The 19,607-nt window shown below is 36.5% G+C and overlaps 1 protein-coding gene across 23 annotated transcripts in view; it reads left to right on the top strand.

Annotated features, from left to right (window-relative positions):
• The window catches only part of tenm4 (teneurin transmembrane protein 4), a 462,218-nt gene that overhangs the window by 403,105 nt on the left and 39,506 nt on the right, over positions 1-19,607 (top strand). For all 23 annotated transcript variants that reach the window (XM_087282405.1, XM_087282404.1, XM_087282403.1 and 20 more), the window contains 1 exon segment: positions 11,082-11,254. In XM_087282405.1, coding sequence (XP_087138531.1) covers positions 11,082-11,254 — 173 coding nt within the window.

Raw genomic sequence — 19,607 nt, 5'->3', positions numbered from 1 at the left:
TTCAGATTTGCTCAAATGTTGACCCCGCCCTCTTGTGGATTAATCATCTGAAATGTACTACAGAACATACCCCAAGTATCACATTTTTAGATTTGGAAAAATGTAGACAGCGACTCTAGTGGATTTGTCTGTTCAAACGTACAACACATTCACCATGTAAAGCATTTTAGATTTGCGCAAATAAACATGATACATTATAATGGATTTGTCATCTGAATTTTTTAACAAAATGTACCTCATGTAATGCATTTCACAACCAAAAAATAAATAAATTGTACACAGAACCTATTAGTGGATTTGTCACCTGAAACACACAACAAAATTTACCCTTAGTAAGCATTTCATATTTTAAAAAAACATATAGACAGTGTCCTCTAGTGGGTTTGTCTTCTTATATGTACAACAAAATATACTTTAAGTAATGTGAATAAAGCATTACAGATTCACAAAAAAGCAGACAGCGCCCTCTTGTGGATTAGTCATCTGAAACATACTACAAAACATACTTTAAGTAACATTTTTCGTAATTGCTCAAATTGCACTATAGTTTATTTTTCATCTGAAATGTACCACAAAACATACTAAAGTAACATATTTCAGATTTGCCAAAAAGTTGACAGTGCCCTCTAGTGGATTTGACATCTAAAACGTAGGCCTACTACAAAACATACTCAAAGTTACGTATTTTAGTTTAAAAAAATGTAGATGCTGTTCTCTAGTGGATTCATCAGCAATAAATTTACGTGTTGCAATAAAATTTCAGCCAAGACACATTTTCAATAAGCCTTGAATAAAAAAAAAATGGTTAGATAAGAACATTTTGGATTTGGATTTGAATCTGTGCAGTTTGATATTTTTGAGTTACGTTTACCACAGACCTGTTTTTCTCGTAAAATGAAAACCTCCTTTGTAAAACACATTGTGAAATATTGCGAGAAAACTTTGGTTGATTATTCTTCCAGGTTTTCCATTGCATGGAAAATATAATGAGTTTCTTTGTCAAATTAGATCGGAGTGAGTGTTTAAACAATACTGTTCAACTAAAAACTGAAAACTTGTATGTATTTTGGTCTGGGGAGTTTTGTTTTGGAATCTTTAATTACAAACTTTCAAAAATGGGTTTTTGAAAACAATATTATATACGTTTCTGTGCAGGTAACTAATGTTTCTTTACAAAATGGCATGGTTGCCATCTGTTAGCCTCGCATAAATAATAAAGCATTTTACGTAATTTTTATGAAAATGTCAACATCTGTTTGCAAAGCTTTTCAAAATTGCAAGGAAAAATAAAACATTTCTCTGACATTGTTATTGTAAAACATTCCTGTTGGCTGCATCCAAATCTGCATACTCTCTTACTCTGTAGTAAAAAAATAAATAAATAAATAATAATAAATAATAATAAATAATAATAAAAAAATAGCAACAAACAAATAAAGTATATTGAATTCTCAGTACTTCATTAAACAGTAGGTTACAAGTCTGAATAACCAATTAATTGTCAAAATTCTGAGGTGTACACCTAATGGACATTTTACTTTCCTTCGAGGCCACTTGAGAGTGTTTATGAATGGCAGTGAAGTGTGTTTCATGTGATAATCATATAGCAAATGTAGTATGTCCTATACAATCATACTATAGCCCTAGAACCTTACACTGTAAGCAGAAGTGCCCCTGGTATGGCATCCCTGCAATAAACACTCTTTTGGTACCTTTAGCCTAAGTACATCACTATGCGATTTTAGACACAGTCTTAGTGTTTTCTTCCAGATTACTTGCTGCTGTCACTTCTGGTTGGCTGAATGATCTCTCTGCAAAAAGCTGCTCAGCTACTCAGTTCTGTGAAATTTTCATATTTCATTTTATTTTCAGAACCAAGCAATTTCAGATCACCCAAGATACTGGAAACCATTTCTCAGTGGCTGCGTTTTTAATGGAAACAATATCAATGGAATTACTCTCAGAACCTTTTTTTTCTGCTAATTAACGATAAAACACTGACAGCTAGTCAAAATCTATGAACAGACTTGGGCAATTTAAAGCTGCAGATGACATTTATGGGGACGCACTGCTTGATGCCATCTTTTCACAGTTTGTTTAAATATAATGAATATCTTGGAAACAATTTGTTATACCATGGAAAATAATGATCAGTGTTGGGCAAGCTACTTGAAAAATGTAGTGAGCGAAGCTATTAGCTACTCTACTTAAAAGGTAGCCTAACTACACTAAGGCCCCGTTTACACTAGTGCGTTTTAGTTTTAAAACGGCGTTTTAGAATGAAAACGATCCGCGTCCACACTCGCGTTTTACCCAGCGTTTCTGAACTGCTCTCCGTCCACACCAAAACGCTGAAAACGCACATCACGTGACCACACACACACTTTGGCAATCGCTGGAGCCTGTCTACCCACCCAGATGAGAGCTCTGCTAGTCGGACTTCTCATCAAGCATCTCCCGCTGGATCTAATCTCACTATATTTTATAAACGTGATATTTCATTCATCTTGTTGTCTTTATCTAACGACATATTCCCTGACTTTGGTCATTGTAATCTATTACTTGTTCTCAGGTAACGTGTTTTGGCTGAGCGCAAAGATAAGTTAATGATTAATGAAAGCACGTAGCCTACATTCTGTATATTGACTGATCGCTTGCCTTTATTTCCTATAATGTATAAACTTATTGTATGTTATACTGTTATAATGGCCATTATCGATTATTAAAACTGATATTCAGCAAAAGAGAGGGTGTGTTTCGTATTTTCACTGAAATTGAAAGGAGGCAGTTGTTATCGGCTCCGTTTTGTTATAAATATCTACACAGTGAAGATGACGCTCATGCAGCACGACGCCTCAACATTTCTGCTGTCTGTTTAGTTGTTATATTGTATATTAAAATAGGCAGTTCCTTATATCAAGTTTACATTTTATTGTTGAGAAAGTGAAACAACGTAGCAAAGGTGATGTGAATGAAGTTATAAAGTACACTGTTCCCTGTGAAGATTGACGCGTGTCCTCGGTATGTTTTCCATATCAAACTGAGAAGAAGAGATGCAGCCTTGATCAAACTTGCGAAGTCTGAATTTACACGGAGAAGATTCAGGACTGAACTGTGTGTTAGGCTACTTAATATTCAGGAAAAGCCCCAATCAGAGAGGCGAATGTCTGCAGCCCCGCCTCCGTTTTCAGATGTCTCCGTCTTTCCCCATCCACACTGAGACGGAGCAGCAGCGTATTAGAATGAAAACGGCCTCTCCAGCGTTTTCGAAACGCTCCGTTTTCGGCGCTCGAGAACTCCGGCGTAGTGTGGACGGATGGCGTAACCGTAGCAAAACTTATGCGTTTTCAAACTAAAACGCACTAGTGTAAACGGGGCCTAAAAGCCACCCCCTAGGAAATGTACTGTAGCAAGCCAAGCTAAAACCTACATGGATTAAGTAGCTTATTGCTACATCTTAGCTATTTTTACAATTTTCATTTTTAAATCGAAGCAACTTAAAAACAAGTCAATCAAATCTTTTTGATCAATAAAACTGTCAATAAAACGTATGAGGCATAATATTTTAGTTCAGTCATTTACTTTAAATAATATGCTGTACTAATCAGAAACACATTTTAGTATAGAACAGCTAAAACATAAAAATCCAATAAAACCAGGCATTAAACATTTAAAATATTAATTTATAGTAAAGGAAAATATTTTGGAATAAGCATTACAGTATATATATATATATGTGATTCAGAGCACTCACACTTCTCAAAACGATCCGGGAAACGGACCTGGGCACAGTTTGGATAGCATAGTGTGAGTAGGCCCCTAAATGTCTGCATAACTGTTAAATGTCAGTATCAACAGATATTAAGCAGACAGTCTACTAATAATCAAATGGACCATCAAAATAAAATTACCCATTTTTTGTATACAGTGGTCCCTCCTTAATCGCTGGAGTTACGATTCTAAAAATAACCTACAATAGGTGAAATCCATGAACTAGTCAGCTTTATTTTTATTAATTATTATAGATGTTTTTAGGCTGCAAAACTGAATCTAAGTATTTTTATTTTTTGAGCACAGCATCAGAAATTTAGTTATGGCATCTTAACATGTACTTTTTGAGGTATGGTCACGAGGAATGCTTCAGAAATAACTCTTCTTTTTCAGTCATTTTTCCATCAAGCAAGTATCAAAAGAGGTGGCAGTAATTTACCAAAAACTTCCAAAAAAGTCATCATTCTCACCATCATGTAGATTAACTTTCATCGGCTAGACATCGCCCTCACAGCTTTGTGATGGTCAGTGCCGTCACTTATTGATCTGCAATCGGTAAATGTAGCCTGTGTGGACGCTACTGCACTACTTGACTAATAAAATAGCTTCTTTACTGAAAAGCTATTTGATTTAGAAAGTAGCGATGTTACCGTCGCGCTACTGAGAAATGTAGTTAAGCTAGTAGCATGGCTGATAATAATATAAATACTGTACGTAGAAGTCAGAAAAGCCATGCTGGCAATTTGTATCATTTTGAAAATATATAAAAAATAAATCAATCAAAGTAATAGTTCTTCAGGTATCCGGTGCTAGTTTCATTATCATCTGTTGGCCTCTTTGAAAATGCAAGAGACATAATTTGTGTTGTTTTTTATTAAACTGCGATTGCTAAAGTCACTGCTTGGTTAGATAGATTAGGTTACATGAGCTGGATTCACTGCTCAGATGCACTAGTAGCACACTGAGGACACCTGCTAGTAACAAGGTGCTAATTCAAAGAAGCAAAAACTAAAAACAAACATAATGTTCCCTAGTAGCAAAGAATTCTGGCCCAGATTTGGCATAAAGCTGGCACAGCAGGCGTTCATCCGGCACTGGCATACAGCATGTGGCCAAACATGGCCCGGGTTTGGCAGAGGTGGCACCGTTTTTAAGGCGGCACACAAGATTTGGGCCAGATGTAAAACGTAGTATTTGGCCCAGATTTAAAAATTTGATAAGTGGGCCATGTGAGTTTGGCCAGTCTTGACCCACATTTAAAATACACTAAAATAATTTTTTAGTAAAGAAAAAAAATTCTACCAATCAGGTCACTTTGAGAAAAAGCGTGCCCATAGTGTGCCTAAAGCGCATCACTCCATGGGTTTATCAATTTCATTGCAATCGTGACACACCAACCTATCTGGCCCAGTTCAGGCCCAGTTATGAGTTATTAACTTGGCTGAGACTTGGCCCAGATATGGTCTGTCTTTGGCCCTTGTCTGGAAGCCAGATTTGGTCCAGTCATGTACCGTAATTCACTGCGGCATGTGGGCCAAGCAAAACCTGATTGTCTGGGCCAGAGCTGGGCCAGAGAAATTTTGCTATGTGGGTTTTTATTTGTCAGTGCGTTGTCATTATTTTTAAATCATTCTTTTAAGTTATTGGGCTACATTAACACTTAACTTTTTGCCTCCCATGAAAATACCATGAAACTGATTAAAACTGATGTATACCCTCTAGAGTTTTAGTGGTGCTGTGCTTACCCCATGTAGATACAGTACAAAAAAATGGAGAAGACTTTAAATATTTTGCTGGAGCCTGGTTTAAGAAAAAGCAGGTTCACATTCACAAAACGCAGGTTTCGTTTTATATGATACCCCTTGTTGGCCATACTGTATTTTAATGGTCCATTTGTTGAAGTTAAGTTACATTGCATCTATGCCAACTAATTATTATTGGATTATAAATAGACTATTAGCTTGGGATTTAGGGTTAGGGTTATTGTAATTTGAGTCATTTAGGGCGTACTCACACTATATACACCCAGGTAGCAAAGAATTCTGGCCCAGATTTGGCACAAATCTGGCACATCAGGCATTCATCCGGCACTGGCATACAGCATGTGGGCCAAACATGGCCCAGGTTTGGCAGAGGTGGCACTGTCTTGAAGGCGGCAGACAAGACATGGGCCAGATGTCAAATGAAGTATTTGGCCCAGATGTTCAAAACTGATCTGTGGCCCACATAAGTTTGGCCTTTCTGGATTCACATTTAAAATACATAAAAATATTTTTTCGAGTAAAAAAATATTTCAATACACAGTCATTCCATCTTCCACTTGCATCTTCTAATGCCTTCATTTTAATCTAGTGATGTAAATCTTATTTGAATTAATCTATTCTTTCTGTATGTTGCAACTAAATTTACCCTACATTACATTTTTTTTATTATTCAAATTATTATTTTGCTAATTATATTATTATTAACCAATGATGATATACCATAATATACAGACGGGAGTGTTAAAATGATAAGTCAATTGTTTTTGTGCTGCTTGTCTCATGCACAAACACCAGAAAAAATTCAAAAATCCAAATCTACCAATCAGGTTGCTTGGAGAAAAAGCGCACCCGTAGCGCGCCTAATGCGCAATGCTTTATGGGTTTATCAATATGATATTGCAGTCGTAACCATTGGTCGTGACTCTCGGTTTTATGTTCAGTTTTCAAATATATTTTCTTCCGGTGAACGGTGTGTAACGTCAGTCTGCTGATTTAGCTAGCTTGGTTAATTTTAACCACGATTAAAAAACAACGAAACAAAACTTCTAATTTGAAAAATAACTTACTCTTGGATCTATTGAAGAGGACGGTGACGGCGGGCGGCCACTTGTACGCACTTCACCAACGGTCGTGGACCTAACTGGAGCAAAGGCATTTTGGTAAGTAATAATTGGATTTCTAATATATTGTTTCAGATCAGTTATCAGTTTCATCGTCGGAAATGTAAATGTCATCGGCGTGGTTGTCAGTGTATACCCATAAGCTCGATAAATATTATTTAACGTTAGCTGAAGTTAATTTATCTCATGTTAAGTGGCACATCATGATAAATAAACTCCAAAATAATATGTAAATTAACAGAAGACACGGTATAACACAATTTAAGGATATTTATTCGTTTTGTTTATCCTTATCGAACGTTACTGAGATTATCTCATTAAAAGTTGGACCATTTTCGTGCTGTGATGTTAACCCATAGCCCTTGCAAAGTTGCTGTTTACATAATAAAGCGAGAGATTAAGGGCATTTCAAGCAAAAACAGAATGATAACTTGGAACGATTCAAAATGGATTCTAAAATCACACCCCTCTCCAGCACGCACGCACGCATGCATGCATGCATTGGAAAGGGAGATCTTCCATGTATTATATTTTATTATGAACAAAAACGAAGCCTAAATTATGAGGAAATATGCTTAATTAAAGCTAAGATTTATCAAATTTGAGTATGCTGTATACATTGTGCTTACGTGGATAAGAAAGCTCTCTACTTTTATGTGCATGTGAATAAATAGGCAATTTTAGATAAGTTTGTTTCATGCCTGAACTATTAACGTTAAGTAAAAAGCGTGAACAGGTTAGAGAAATAGATTTAAAGGGATAGTTCACACAAAAATTAGTGTACAATTAATCTCCTCAAATGGTTCCAAATCTTCATGATTTATTTTAATTTTTTCTATTAAACACCAAATAAAATGTTTTGAAAAAAGCAGAAAACATGTATTTGACTTTCATAGTAGGAAAAACTAATAGCAACAAATACAAGAGTTAATGTTTCTAATAATGTTTTTAAAAAAAATGTGCTTGTCAATAGCAGTAAAAACACACACACAAAAAACAGAATAACAGTTTGTCTTAGGGCTGCACGATTAATTGTATTATTTTCATGAGAACTAAATTTGTGGCCACTAATCAATAATTAAATATCATCGCGGTTATACATTATAAACACCAAGGAGTGTATATTTTTTGTCATTAATAAACAGCGAATGACATCAGGTTAGATGCTTTCATTTTGGAACAGACTTAGCAGAATCTCAAACCTTGAGCATACATCACTTGCATAAATTTTGACATGGACATTACATTAAGACGCCTACTGGTTTAAAAAGGCCTAAATTAAAAAAAGATGGACAAATGAGAACTTTTCTGTCATAAACTATAGTAATACAACAACTTGTCAAAAAGAATTAAAAAAAAAACGAAACCCCGTAAACTCATTAAATACAGGCATAGAGAAAAGGGTGCTCTTTTATTATCAGATGTCAATCACCGCCTGCTCTTTTTTTTGTCATGGTCATTGCATCTTTGCCGTGTGATGTGTAAATGCAGACAATCAGATATGAGTCACTTTAAAAAAACGATGTAAATAATTCAGCAAAAAATCGGACAGTCATAAAATAAAAATTGACCATCAAGATCTGCAGTGTAAATGCAGCCTTACTGTCCTTATTTGCTGGTGAACAAAGAGTGTTGAACTAATTATAGCATTTTACTAAAGCAGAGATTTAAAAGAACACTGCCAAAATATATCTAATTATTAAATTGCACACAGCTTTGTGAAAAGGAACTTAGACTGAATTCCTCCTGGAGCCATATTACTAAAATTATTTGCTTCAATTAAAAGTCTGTATAGCTGTAAAAGCATGTCTGTCAATATGTTCTGGTTGAGTTTTAATGTAATTGTTTTTTAAAATCCAATATCCACATTAACTGTTGATAAAAAAAGCTAATTTCAGACATTTACATATCTGTTTCAGTGGCTGTGAGACGAAACCGCCTAACATCTGAAGCCTCAAAAAAAGACATTGACTATATCTGGCCCCGGATAGGGATGGTGGCAGGAAAGAGAGACAGAAGCGAAAGGAGAATCAGGAGAAAACTGGTTCAAGAACTTGCTTATATGGGATTTGCAACTTAAAAGAGTGCAAAATGCTGTGTGTTCTGATGAAAGATTTATAGTATAATGATTTCTCTTGTTTTGTCATGTTTTCTTAAATGTGAAATAATAAATATTTTTCAGAACAGTCATTGTTGTGATTTGATCTGGGGAGGGTTTAGTTTGGCTGCAGGTTTAGTTCATGTGGATTAGGCTTAGGTGTGGCTCACTTTTGGGCTCTCTGGTTTAAGACTGGTCTTAACATGGTTTAATTATGGCTCAGTTTTGGTTCCAAATATTATCTTGATCTGGTCCGGTTGAGGGCCAGTTATGGCCCACATAGCAAAATTTCTCTGGCCCAGCTCTGGCCCACACAATCAGCCTTTTGCTTGGCCCACATGCCGCAGTGAATTACGGTACATGACTGGACCAAGTCTGGCTTCCAGACAATGACCATTCATGTGCCATAACTGGCCCAGTTCAGGCCCAGTTATGGGTTACTAACTTGGCTAAGACCTGGCCCAGATATGGTCCGTGTTTGGCCCTTGCCCGGAAGCCAGACTTGGTCCAGTCATGTACCGTAATTCACTGCGGCATGTGGGCCAAGTAATAGCTGATTGTGTGGGCCAGAGCTGGGCCAGATATATTTTGCTATGTGGGCAGCTTCCTTGAACCGAGTCAAAGCAGGCTTGTCATCCCTTCCGTCTCCCCCGACGGCCCACATTCACATTCCATTCAGGCCTGGGCTCGCTTACATCATTGATGATGCGCTATTCAGAAAGAGACGCTCTTGCTAAGTACAGTGGATATTTCTTCAGTTATATCGTTTAAGTCGTTTGGGATGCAGTGACTCGCCGTCAAATATTTAGCTGAACAGATCAGCCACTTTTGACACTTATAAACAATCATAAAGTTCTAAAGGAATGAGGAGGTTTGCTGAAGGTGCAGCTGTCGTGCAGTGAGGAGTTTGCGTCTTTAATAATCTGCGACAGTTGGCGTTCATTGAACAATAAGAATGATTAACTAATCCATATGAAACAGTCCCTTAAAAGTCACGTCTCACTTTCAGTTTCCGCCTTAGGTGCGTTTTGCACTCACACGAAAGCGTACCGCGCCAAAGCCCAAGTGAACCGCGCTCTGGCTCACCTCTTCCAACCGGGCCAGGGCTGGCCAAGTGAACCTTGCCTGAGCATGATTCAGAGCACTCACATTTCTCAATCGATTTGGGAAACGGGCCTGGGCACGGTTCGGATAGCATAGTGTGAGTAGGGCCCTAAATGTCTGTTGAAGGACTGTTAAATGTCAGTATCAACAGATATTAGGCAGGCAGTCTACTAACACTCAAATGGACCATTAAAATAAAATGTTACCTTTTTTATGCATACAGTGGTCCCTCTGTTACGATTCTTAAAATAGCCTGCAATAGGGGAAATCCATGAACTAGTCAGCTTTATTTTTATTAATTATTATAGATGTTTTTAGGCTGCAAAACTGAATCTAACAAACCAAAGATTCATTTATTCTGTAATGGCGCCCTACAGCCACATAACATAAACCTTCCTTTAAAATGTCCAGAAGTACAAATTGTTCTGCGATGGTTAGCATCTTCCTCTGCCTTTCGGTGCCACCGCAGGTGCGCTTGAGTGTGCAGAAAGATTCAGAGACATTAAGGAGTTTGTTGGAGGGAAAACTTGCAAACATAAAGTACAGTTAGATTGTGACCAAGCATGACTTTGCTGGAACAAGTAAAATAATGATTGGAGTAGATTAGATGGTTGTGCTTTGCTTTTGGTGGATCTCGTGTGATTGACAGATTGATCTTTCCTTCACAAAAATAAACCAGAGAAGTAATGTTGGTAAAGGACAAGGAGATATTATGATTAACAATTACTATGATGCATAAATGCGCATTTATATGAAGAATGAATCATTCATAAATTCAAATTCATAGAGTTCATAGTCACATAAATTCTGCGCAAGTGCTCAGCTTCCATGAGAACCACATTCAAGCACAGCAGGCCAGTGAGAAAACGGAGACCCAGTTTGTTTTTTAACAAATAAGCTCAGTTTTGTTCTAGATATTGAAGCTGAAGTGTTATTTTGTGCCACTGTACTTGTGCGAGTAAACAAAATAATGATGTCTGTGACAGCGGTAAACATTTCCAAAAAGCGAAAAAGACCTTTAACCTTTTTCTATTAGACTCCAAATTATTTTGTTTTGTGACAGTTACATTTTTCCAAAAGCTTTCCTTGTGCTTCTGTAACTAGCTTTGACGATCCCTTACTAAAAAAGCAAACCACGTTTGATTGAAAGCCACAGTTGGTCTCATTAAAGGCCCGCCGAGCAAGATTTTTCACACTTTTCCTCTGTTCTCTTCATCTTCTCAGGTATGACAACTACGGCCGGCTGACAAACGTGACCTACCCTACAGGCCGGGTGAGCAGTTATCGCACAGACTCAGACAGCACTGTACGCGTGCAAACCGAAGGCTCCAACAAAGAGGACATTACCGTCACCACCAACCTGTCAGCATCCGGAACATTCTACACGCTCATGCAGGGTAAGGCTATCTGCTTACTGGATCTTATCTGTGACTTTAATATTACAGTGCATTTACTTATATTTTCACCCAAGTCTGAAATTCTGTCATCATTAAGCTCCAAAAATAAGAACTATGGATATGACAATAATTAATTGTGTTTGTTTTAGGTCTATTGGGTCCATTCAGTTACTTTGTCTCTAGAACTACTGCAAATGATTTGCCATTTAACTGAACTCAATAACCGGACAAAAGAATGAATCATAATGTAATGAATCATAATGACTCATAGAGTGAGTATTTTTTCACTAGGCTATTCATATAAAATGTAACTTCTGAACTTTATCAAAGGAGCCTGATAGAAAATGTTCATTTACAAGAAAATATGTTTGATGTATTTAGAGGTTTTTGCAGCTGAACTCTTCGTGTTACTGAACAATGACTGATACAAATCGACAGTATAAATATGCTACATCAAGAACAAATGTTAAGTTTGCATATTGCATTTATTATAGAATATGCATAGATTATAGAAATTTTATTAGCTATAAATGTAAAAGGCACTTTTTTTTTTACCCCTTTTTCAAGAATTAAGAGAAGTCTTTTGTGTCTCCAGATTGTGTCTGTAAAGTTCCAGCTCAAAACACCCATTAGATTATTTATTATAGCGTGGAATTTTCTGCTCTAAACACTTTGTTTGCTGTTTTTGTGGCCTGTACCTTTATTTCTGGTTCTCCCCGCCCACTGTTTTCACATGCTTGTCAGAGTGTGCCTTAATCTCAGCCTCGGCTGCATCGGATAAACAGCACAGTGACAAACATGGAAGCAGATTTCACATAACTTGTGTGACAAATACTACAGTAAGAACTTTCCCAATGCTTATTTGATGTATTTGTTGTGGAGTTAATTCAAGCCTTTTGATGAGTTAAATACAATGTTTTTTTTCAAAGTTCACGCATGCACAGACACACATTCACACAGTGGTTTGCACACTGCACACATGCACACTGTTTTTGCATGGCAAATGTGACAGGATACATGTTAATATACACTGCTGTAAGGATATCCATTATGTTAATGTACAAAATGTTTTAAAAACGTTTTAAACTTGTAAAACTCATTCTTGATCCCATTTGATGATGATTAAAGATCACAGAGAGCTGAACAGATCTTTTCCTTCCAATTGCTTTGCGCATGTCCTGTCTTGTTGATATGATTATATGCATTACTAAGAAGACATGCAGCTGTCAATCATTTCGGCGGGCGGGGAAACCGCACTCCTACATCATGTAAGGTCTGAAAGAGACTTATTGTTTTTATATCATCCCAATATGACTGTGGACGCACTATACCACACAAAATTTTGACCAAACAGCTTACAAAAGATGATTTTCATCATAGGTGCACTTTAACATTCCAGTCAGATCTGTTTCTCTGGAGCAAATAACGATGATTGCGACCATACATTACCTTTAGCTATAGCCCAAATGAATTACAAGTCTGTTTGATTGCATGTATAATGTTTTAAAATTATGGTACAATCATATCAACAAGACAGGACATGCACAAAGCCACTGGGATTAAAAGATCTGTTCAGCTCTCTGTGATCGTCTGCACCTCAAAAATGAGTTTTACAAATTTAAATGGTTTTTAAATAAGTGCGTTATAATAATAATAATGCAGTAAAATCACTACGTAATTTATCACCACAGCGCAGTGCCATCACAGTTCGAAAATAAGACGCTTCATTTCAGGTTTGTGGACTTAAATCAGGTTTATTTTATTACATTAACAATGTCCATACAGCAGTGTATTAACATGCATGATTCATCATCGCAGAAAGGCTTAAACTTGCTCCACAATAAATCTTTCAAAAACAATTGTGAAGGTTTTGACAGTTGTAAGGGAGATCAACTCCATTCTTGTCTGTCACTATGCTGTTTATCCATGTGAAGGCTACACGCATCAGACAGACCTCTATAGCTCTGACACGCATGTGCAAACAGTTGGCAGGGAGAATCTTGAAGGCCCAGGCAACAAAAACAGCTCAAATGTCCAAGATTTTAAAAAGGTATAATAAATAATCTGATGAGTATTTTTAGCTGAAACTTTACAGACATATTCTGCAGACATAAAAGACTTAAATCTTTAAAAAAAATTGTTAAACATTACTGTGTTCGTGTCTTCTGGAAAGACAACTGTAGATGAGCTAGTGATGCCATACACTCAAAAAAAAAAAAAAAAAGGATTTTGCGGCTTGTCCATACTACTTAATTAAAATAAGCTGAAACAACACAAAATTGTTTTTTTTTTCTTTTCTTTTTTTCGGGACAACTTCATTGTTTTATATTCAATCAACTTAAAAACAATAAGTAAAAACAATTAAGATAACTGGATCGATATGTATTGGGGCAACATGAATAAATTGTGTGCAACTCACACTGTAAAAAAAATGCTGGCTTCCACACAACTGATTTGTATTGGGGCAACATAAAATGATTAAGTTAACTCATTAGTTTTTACAAATGTAAGTGGATTGAACATACAACAATTGATTTGTACCAAAAAACTCAAGAATTGTGTTGTTTCTCATTTTAAATAAGTAGTTTGAACAAACAACAAGTCATTTTTTTAAGTGTATGATATCGTTTGAGAGTTTAGTAGTAGAGTCTCATTTCTTAGTTCTTAGTTTGCTCTCAAATGTGTTCGAAGCGAGTAAATACCAGAAAGAAAGCAAGTGCTCACTCAAAAGTAATTACTTCCTTCTCTTGTACAGCAGAAACATCAGCAGCTGTACATAAAGTAAAATAACTGTGAGGCAAAATTGATATATTTGTGGGTAGCAAACAAGCTTCTTCTCTGTGAAATCAATGAAGCCATGAGTGTTTGTATTTTCTCTAAAATCGCAACGCCGCCCACTCATGAAGACAGAAGTCCGGATTGATTTCCTGTCCACCACTTTTGTTTGCTCCAGCATCTCTTTTTTTTCCCAGCAAGCTCCTGATTTCCCTGTCCATCTCTAAAAACCAAATCTTAATCACTTTGGCCCTTGAGACAGAGGGGCGTTGCTGGGGTCAGGGGCCACCGTCTCAGCTTGTGATTTTCCTTGCAAACTTTGGCATCGTGATATCCTGGTTTTCACCTAACCGAGCGCCCCATCGATTCCCAATAAATAGCTTTGAACTCCCCTTGCCCTGCTCTATTTTTTCAGAAACTGTAAAGATTTTTTCCGTGCTCCTGTGAGCATTTGATTTGAAGGGCTGTCCTCCTCTTTTGGGCTTCGATTGGTTTACTGGAGAGCAAAGTAAAGTTCTGCTTATATTCTTATCCTGGACTAAACTAATAGTCACCTATGTGTGGTGACCTTTTCCCGGACATCTGCTGGATAGAGGGAATAGGGCACCCTGCCAAACGCTTTGCTGCTAATTAATTCACTATTGTCTGCTTTGTAAATGGAGACCAGTTTGGCTGTAGCTCAAACACACACAATCTGGATATACATTTCTCGGAGGTGGTGACCTTGTGGAGCTTATTGACTTTTCAAGGTTGTGCTGAGTGCATGTTCGATTTCCAGGTCATTCGGTAAGGGCTTTTTTAAAGCATCAATGTTATTTACCTGAATCCAACATCAACAGATGAACGTGCAATAGTTTTATTTATGTTTATGAAGATGATGTTGCTGTGGTTATGAAACAGCATAAAGAAGAAAAACTTGTGGCAAAGTAAATAATAGAAACTATCAATGTGGATGTTGTGATTTATTTTAAAGACAATGCATTTATAAAGCCATTGTCAGATATTAGTTCTGATTAGTTTGATAGTCTTTTTGTTACAGAGTGTTAAGAGTGAGTCTGGATACACTTTTGCTATTTTAAGGATGGAAAAATACAGTCTGCGCCCTGGCGCCTGGTCTAATAGGATTGTGCTTATTCTCTTAATGAGTTATGGGTGTGTTTTGAGCACAATGTGCATTAAACCAATCAGAATCTCATCTCCTATTGCCTCTAAGAGTCAGTTGTGTTGCCATGGCGCATTTGCTATTTACACTGAACGTTTCTCTAACGAAAAAACTCTGCACTATCCGACTACGCAAGGATAAAGAATGAGCCTCCTCCATTCGGCCTCTTTACTTTCCCTTTTACTCTTTACTTTACTCCTTTACACTCGTGGAGTAAGAAAATCATGTTGTAAGCACTCCACTGAAGACATCCATTAGCCATTATTTGATTTTGTTTTAAGTGCAAAGATTTGTTTCAAAACTATTTCCAAATTCGAACCTAATTCCCAGCAAAGGAATAAATAAACAATAATAATGTTTATGGTGAAATATATTATCCAAAATCCAAATCATACATATCTAAATTACTCATTAATTCTTTTCGGCTTAGTCCCTTTATTAATCTGGGGTCGCCACCATGGAATGTACCGCCAACTTATCTAGGATATGTTTTACGCAGCAGATGCCCTTCTAGCTCCAACCCATCACTGGAAACACCCATACACACTCATTCACACACATACACTACTGACAATTTAGCTTACCCAATTCACTTGTAACGCATGTCTTTGAAATTGTGGGGGAAACTGGAGCACCCGGAGGAAACCCATGTGAACACAAGGAGAACAACCAAACTCTACAAAGAAATGCCAACTGACACTGCCAGGGCTTGAACCAGCAACCTTCCTTTATATATAAAGTGGCCCTAAGCAGCCGCTTAGTTCGCTTATAGGGAGGACCGGCTCTGCTTAGCAAACAATACAGTACGTAAATCATTTGAACATGTTCATATTAGTTAGTAATATTACTTAAATTCATTTAAAAACTCAGTAATTATAAATTTAACCACATGTACACAAAATACACTCAATGACTCAAATGGATGCAGCCGTTATGATGCAAGCTGAGATAGCATCACTCAGCGATGCAATATCGAACACAATGCACTCAATGGAGTGAGTGACGTCACTGTTAGGGGTGGGGTTAGGTGAGCGCATTAAAAAGCGTTGGATGTAGCTCAGTTTGCACTGAACTGGGTCTGCATCCAGACCCCTCTTGATTTCTGTGCGCACAGATTCCATGTGGGCCTACATATTATATTGTAATCACATAATAAGAGTTAAACTGCAAGAAATTAAGTTGTATTTTACAAACATAAACTGCAATTGTAGCAAATATAATCACAGTTACTTGAACATGTGCTTAATACCCTAACATAAGCAGATAGACAAACTGGACTGTTTAGCAACCACTGTCATTTGAGATTTGTGTCATTTCTAATATAATAGATGTATTTACATTTCTAGAAACTTCTGCACAAACCGTCTAGCCTTCAAGGGATTAGCTTTTTTCTGTTTTCTGTCAGAATCTCTAATTAATACCAGGAATAAAAGTGTCTTCAACCCCCCTAGCGACATGTTAGCTAGTTTATATGGTTCCTGTCTGCTCTGAGAAATTAAATCTCTTTGACCAGTAATGAGAGTTTCATCAAAGTAGACATTTTCTCATTGGTTACGTGGCTCTTGTTCGCATTTTTTTCTCTTTCCAGTCTCTTCATTTATCTCATGTTCACCCCTGCCCGCTTTCTTTCACCGTCTTCCATCTTTCCTGTCCCTCCGAAGCGCTTAGCGAGACCACCTGGGGATGGAGACAGACAGTTTCAGATTTAGCTGCATCTCAGTTGCCACAGGCAGACGGCCTCAACTATGATAGCGTTCTGCCTCACTCGCTCTCTTTCGGTCTTTTGAGGGCAGCTCAAACACTAACTAGGCTTTGAATCATCCCTTTGTTTCACTGTCTGTCTGGTCTCGTTGAGCAAACAGTCTGCTCATAAATTTGGCTGCCATTTTGAGAGAAATACAGAATGTAACTCAAAGAAAGGATATTTGTCAGACATTTTGCTTCAGCATTTAGCCATAATTTACTGTGGCTCTTATCATCTTGTTGGAAATTAAAAAATTAGAAACTATCACCCTATTATCTTGAATAGCGATATATCCACCATGAGTCAAAGTCATAATCAACTAGTTTCTTGCAGTCCTTAAGAAATCAAAATAATGTTATTTTTTTCAAAGAATAAATTACAGTATTTTACTTTATGTACCCATTACAGATAGTTACTGTGATAATAAATGGTAAATTACTGCTCAACCATTATGTACTCTGATGCTTTATGTTGCTATATATATATATATATATATATATATATATATATATATATATATATATATATATATATATATATATATATATATATATATATATATATATATATATTTGTATTCAGTATTATAATATATTATAATAATATATTATATTAGTTTCAGTACTGTATGCACATTGAGCAAAAATGTGGAGCACATGACTTTCAATTTTACAATTTACAATTCATATCTTTCAGTCCTAAAAGTTTATCAACTTAAAATCGCAAGAAAAAAAAAAAGCTGGAGAATTGTAGAAACTTAGAATTCTAGGGTAAAGTCATGAACCAGCCTATTTGAATGTTATCACTTAATTTAATTCACATTATCAGTGGTTATTAGCTGATATATATGGGTCAGTATAGGGCCTTCTGCATCTACTGGTAGGCTCAGAAGGCTGTTATTATCCCTTCACATTGTCAAACAGCTATAGATGACATACAGCAGTGACTGAAAGTTAACAGCAATTTTTTATATTATTTATTAAATTTCCTATTTATTGTATTTTATTAACATCAACCCCTACCCCAACCCTAAACCCAACCATGTGGGTGGATGATAACAGCCTTCTAAGCCTACCAGTAGGTGCAAAAATCCCCTACTGGCCCATATCTATCAGCTGATAACCATGGAATACAAAATCTTGGAACATTGGAAGCGGGTGCGTGACTTCACAATTGAAAAAAATAAATAAATCTAATATAAACTAATGCTGGGTTAGCACCAAATGCACTCGGATTGCATCACTCACTCCAAATTTCAAGTCTATCAATTATGTTAATTTTCAGCTTTATTCTTTTTATGATTAGTTTTTTTTTTTTTTTTTTTTTTTTTTTTGGGTGTGCAGAAAACGAGATTTGGGTGAATTCTGCATGTTCGCACCAAACGTGTCACTTTTGGATTGACTTTTTATGTAATCTGCTCACTAAAATACTAAAAGAAATGTTATTTGTTATTGAGCAATTGTACGTTTTAAACCTGCAATTATGCTGAAAAATTTATAAAGACTTTGAAATATGAAATTGCAAGTTCACATCAAAATGTTGCCTCAACATAGCGACCTTCACAACGTTGTACCAACCTTGCAAAAAGGTTAAGGATTCTACGTTGTTGCTTGAGGTTGAAGCAACAGTGTCATATGTTGCTATTTAAACATATTAACAGTCATTGCTTTAGGTTGTGCTGGACAACCACCAAAAAATTGTAATATACACCATATCAATTTTTCTATATCTCACTTTTGACTCAAATATGCAAGAAGGAAAGTCAGAATTGTAAGAAATCATCTAAACTTGCCATTTCAAAAATAATAAAGTCACAATTCTGAGAAAGAGATGCTAGATATTCAGTACAGTTGTATAATACATACAGTATCGATCTGGAAGATATAGAAGATGTCAGAATTCAGGGGGGACAGTTTAACTCAAAAATAAAGGAAACTATTTGAGAAACCATGTAAGTTCACAGTTGCAAAACAAACAGAGTTGCTATTCGAAGAAAACGGGTCTGAACTGCACCTTGTAAACCCAATTTTGTAGAAAAAAAGTCAATTATTGGCCTTATTGCGCAATGCAGAACTGTGCTTGTTTTTGAGATTGTTTTAGAACTTCAGATTCAGTTGCCTATTAGAAAAATGTCTAGGAATGAAAAACGGCAGAAAACAAGTGTGTTCATGACTATACACTACCTGACAAAAGTTTTGTCGCCTATCCAAGTTTTAGTAACAACAAATAACTTGACTTCTAGTTGATTATTTGGTGTATGTAAGTGGCTTACATGAAAGGCAAAGGCCTCTAGATCATCGGCACCGCACAATGATGATTCTAAGGGCCCATGCCTTTTTGGAGCCCCGAAAGTTAGGACTAGGGGGCTCAATAATTTACAAAGCCTCTGTATTCATGTTACCCCAGACATGCTCAATAATGTTCATGTATGGTAACTAGGCTGGCCAATCCTGGAGCATCTTGACCCTCTTTACTTTCAGGAACTTTGATGGGGAGGCTGAAGAATGAGAAGGAGTGCTATGCTGTTGAAGAATTTGCCCTTTCCTGTGGTTTGTAATGTAATGGGTAGCACAAATCGTCACCTTAGAATTATAAGGTTCCATCTGTGTTCTGAATGATTTTGAGATATTGAGCTTCAAAGTTTTTGCAATCCATATAGCAAACAATATGTG

Source organism: Danio rerio, chromosome 15 (genome assembly GCF_052040795.2).
Source record: "Danio rerio strain M-AB ecotype USA chromosome 15, GRCz13ab, whole genome shotgun sequence".
Classification (NCBI taxonomy): Eukaryota; Metazoa; Chordata; class Actinopteri; order Cypriniformes; family Danionidae; genus Danio; species Danio rerio.
Note: the sequence above shows the minus strand (reverse complement) of the source record. Positions and strands in the feature narration are given on the sequence as shown.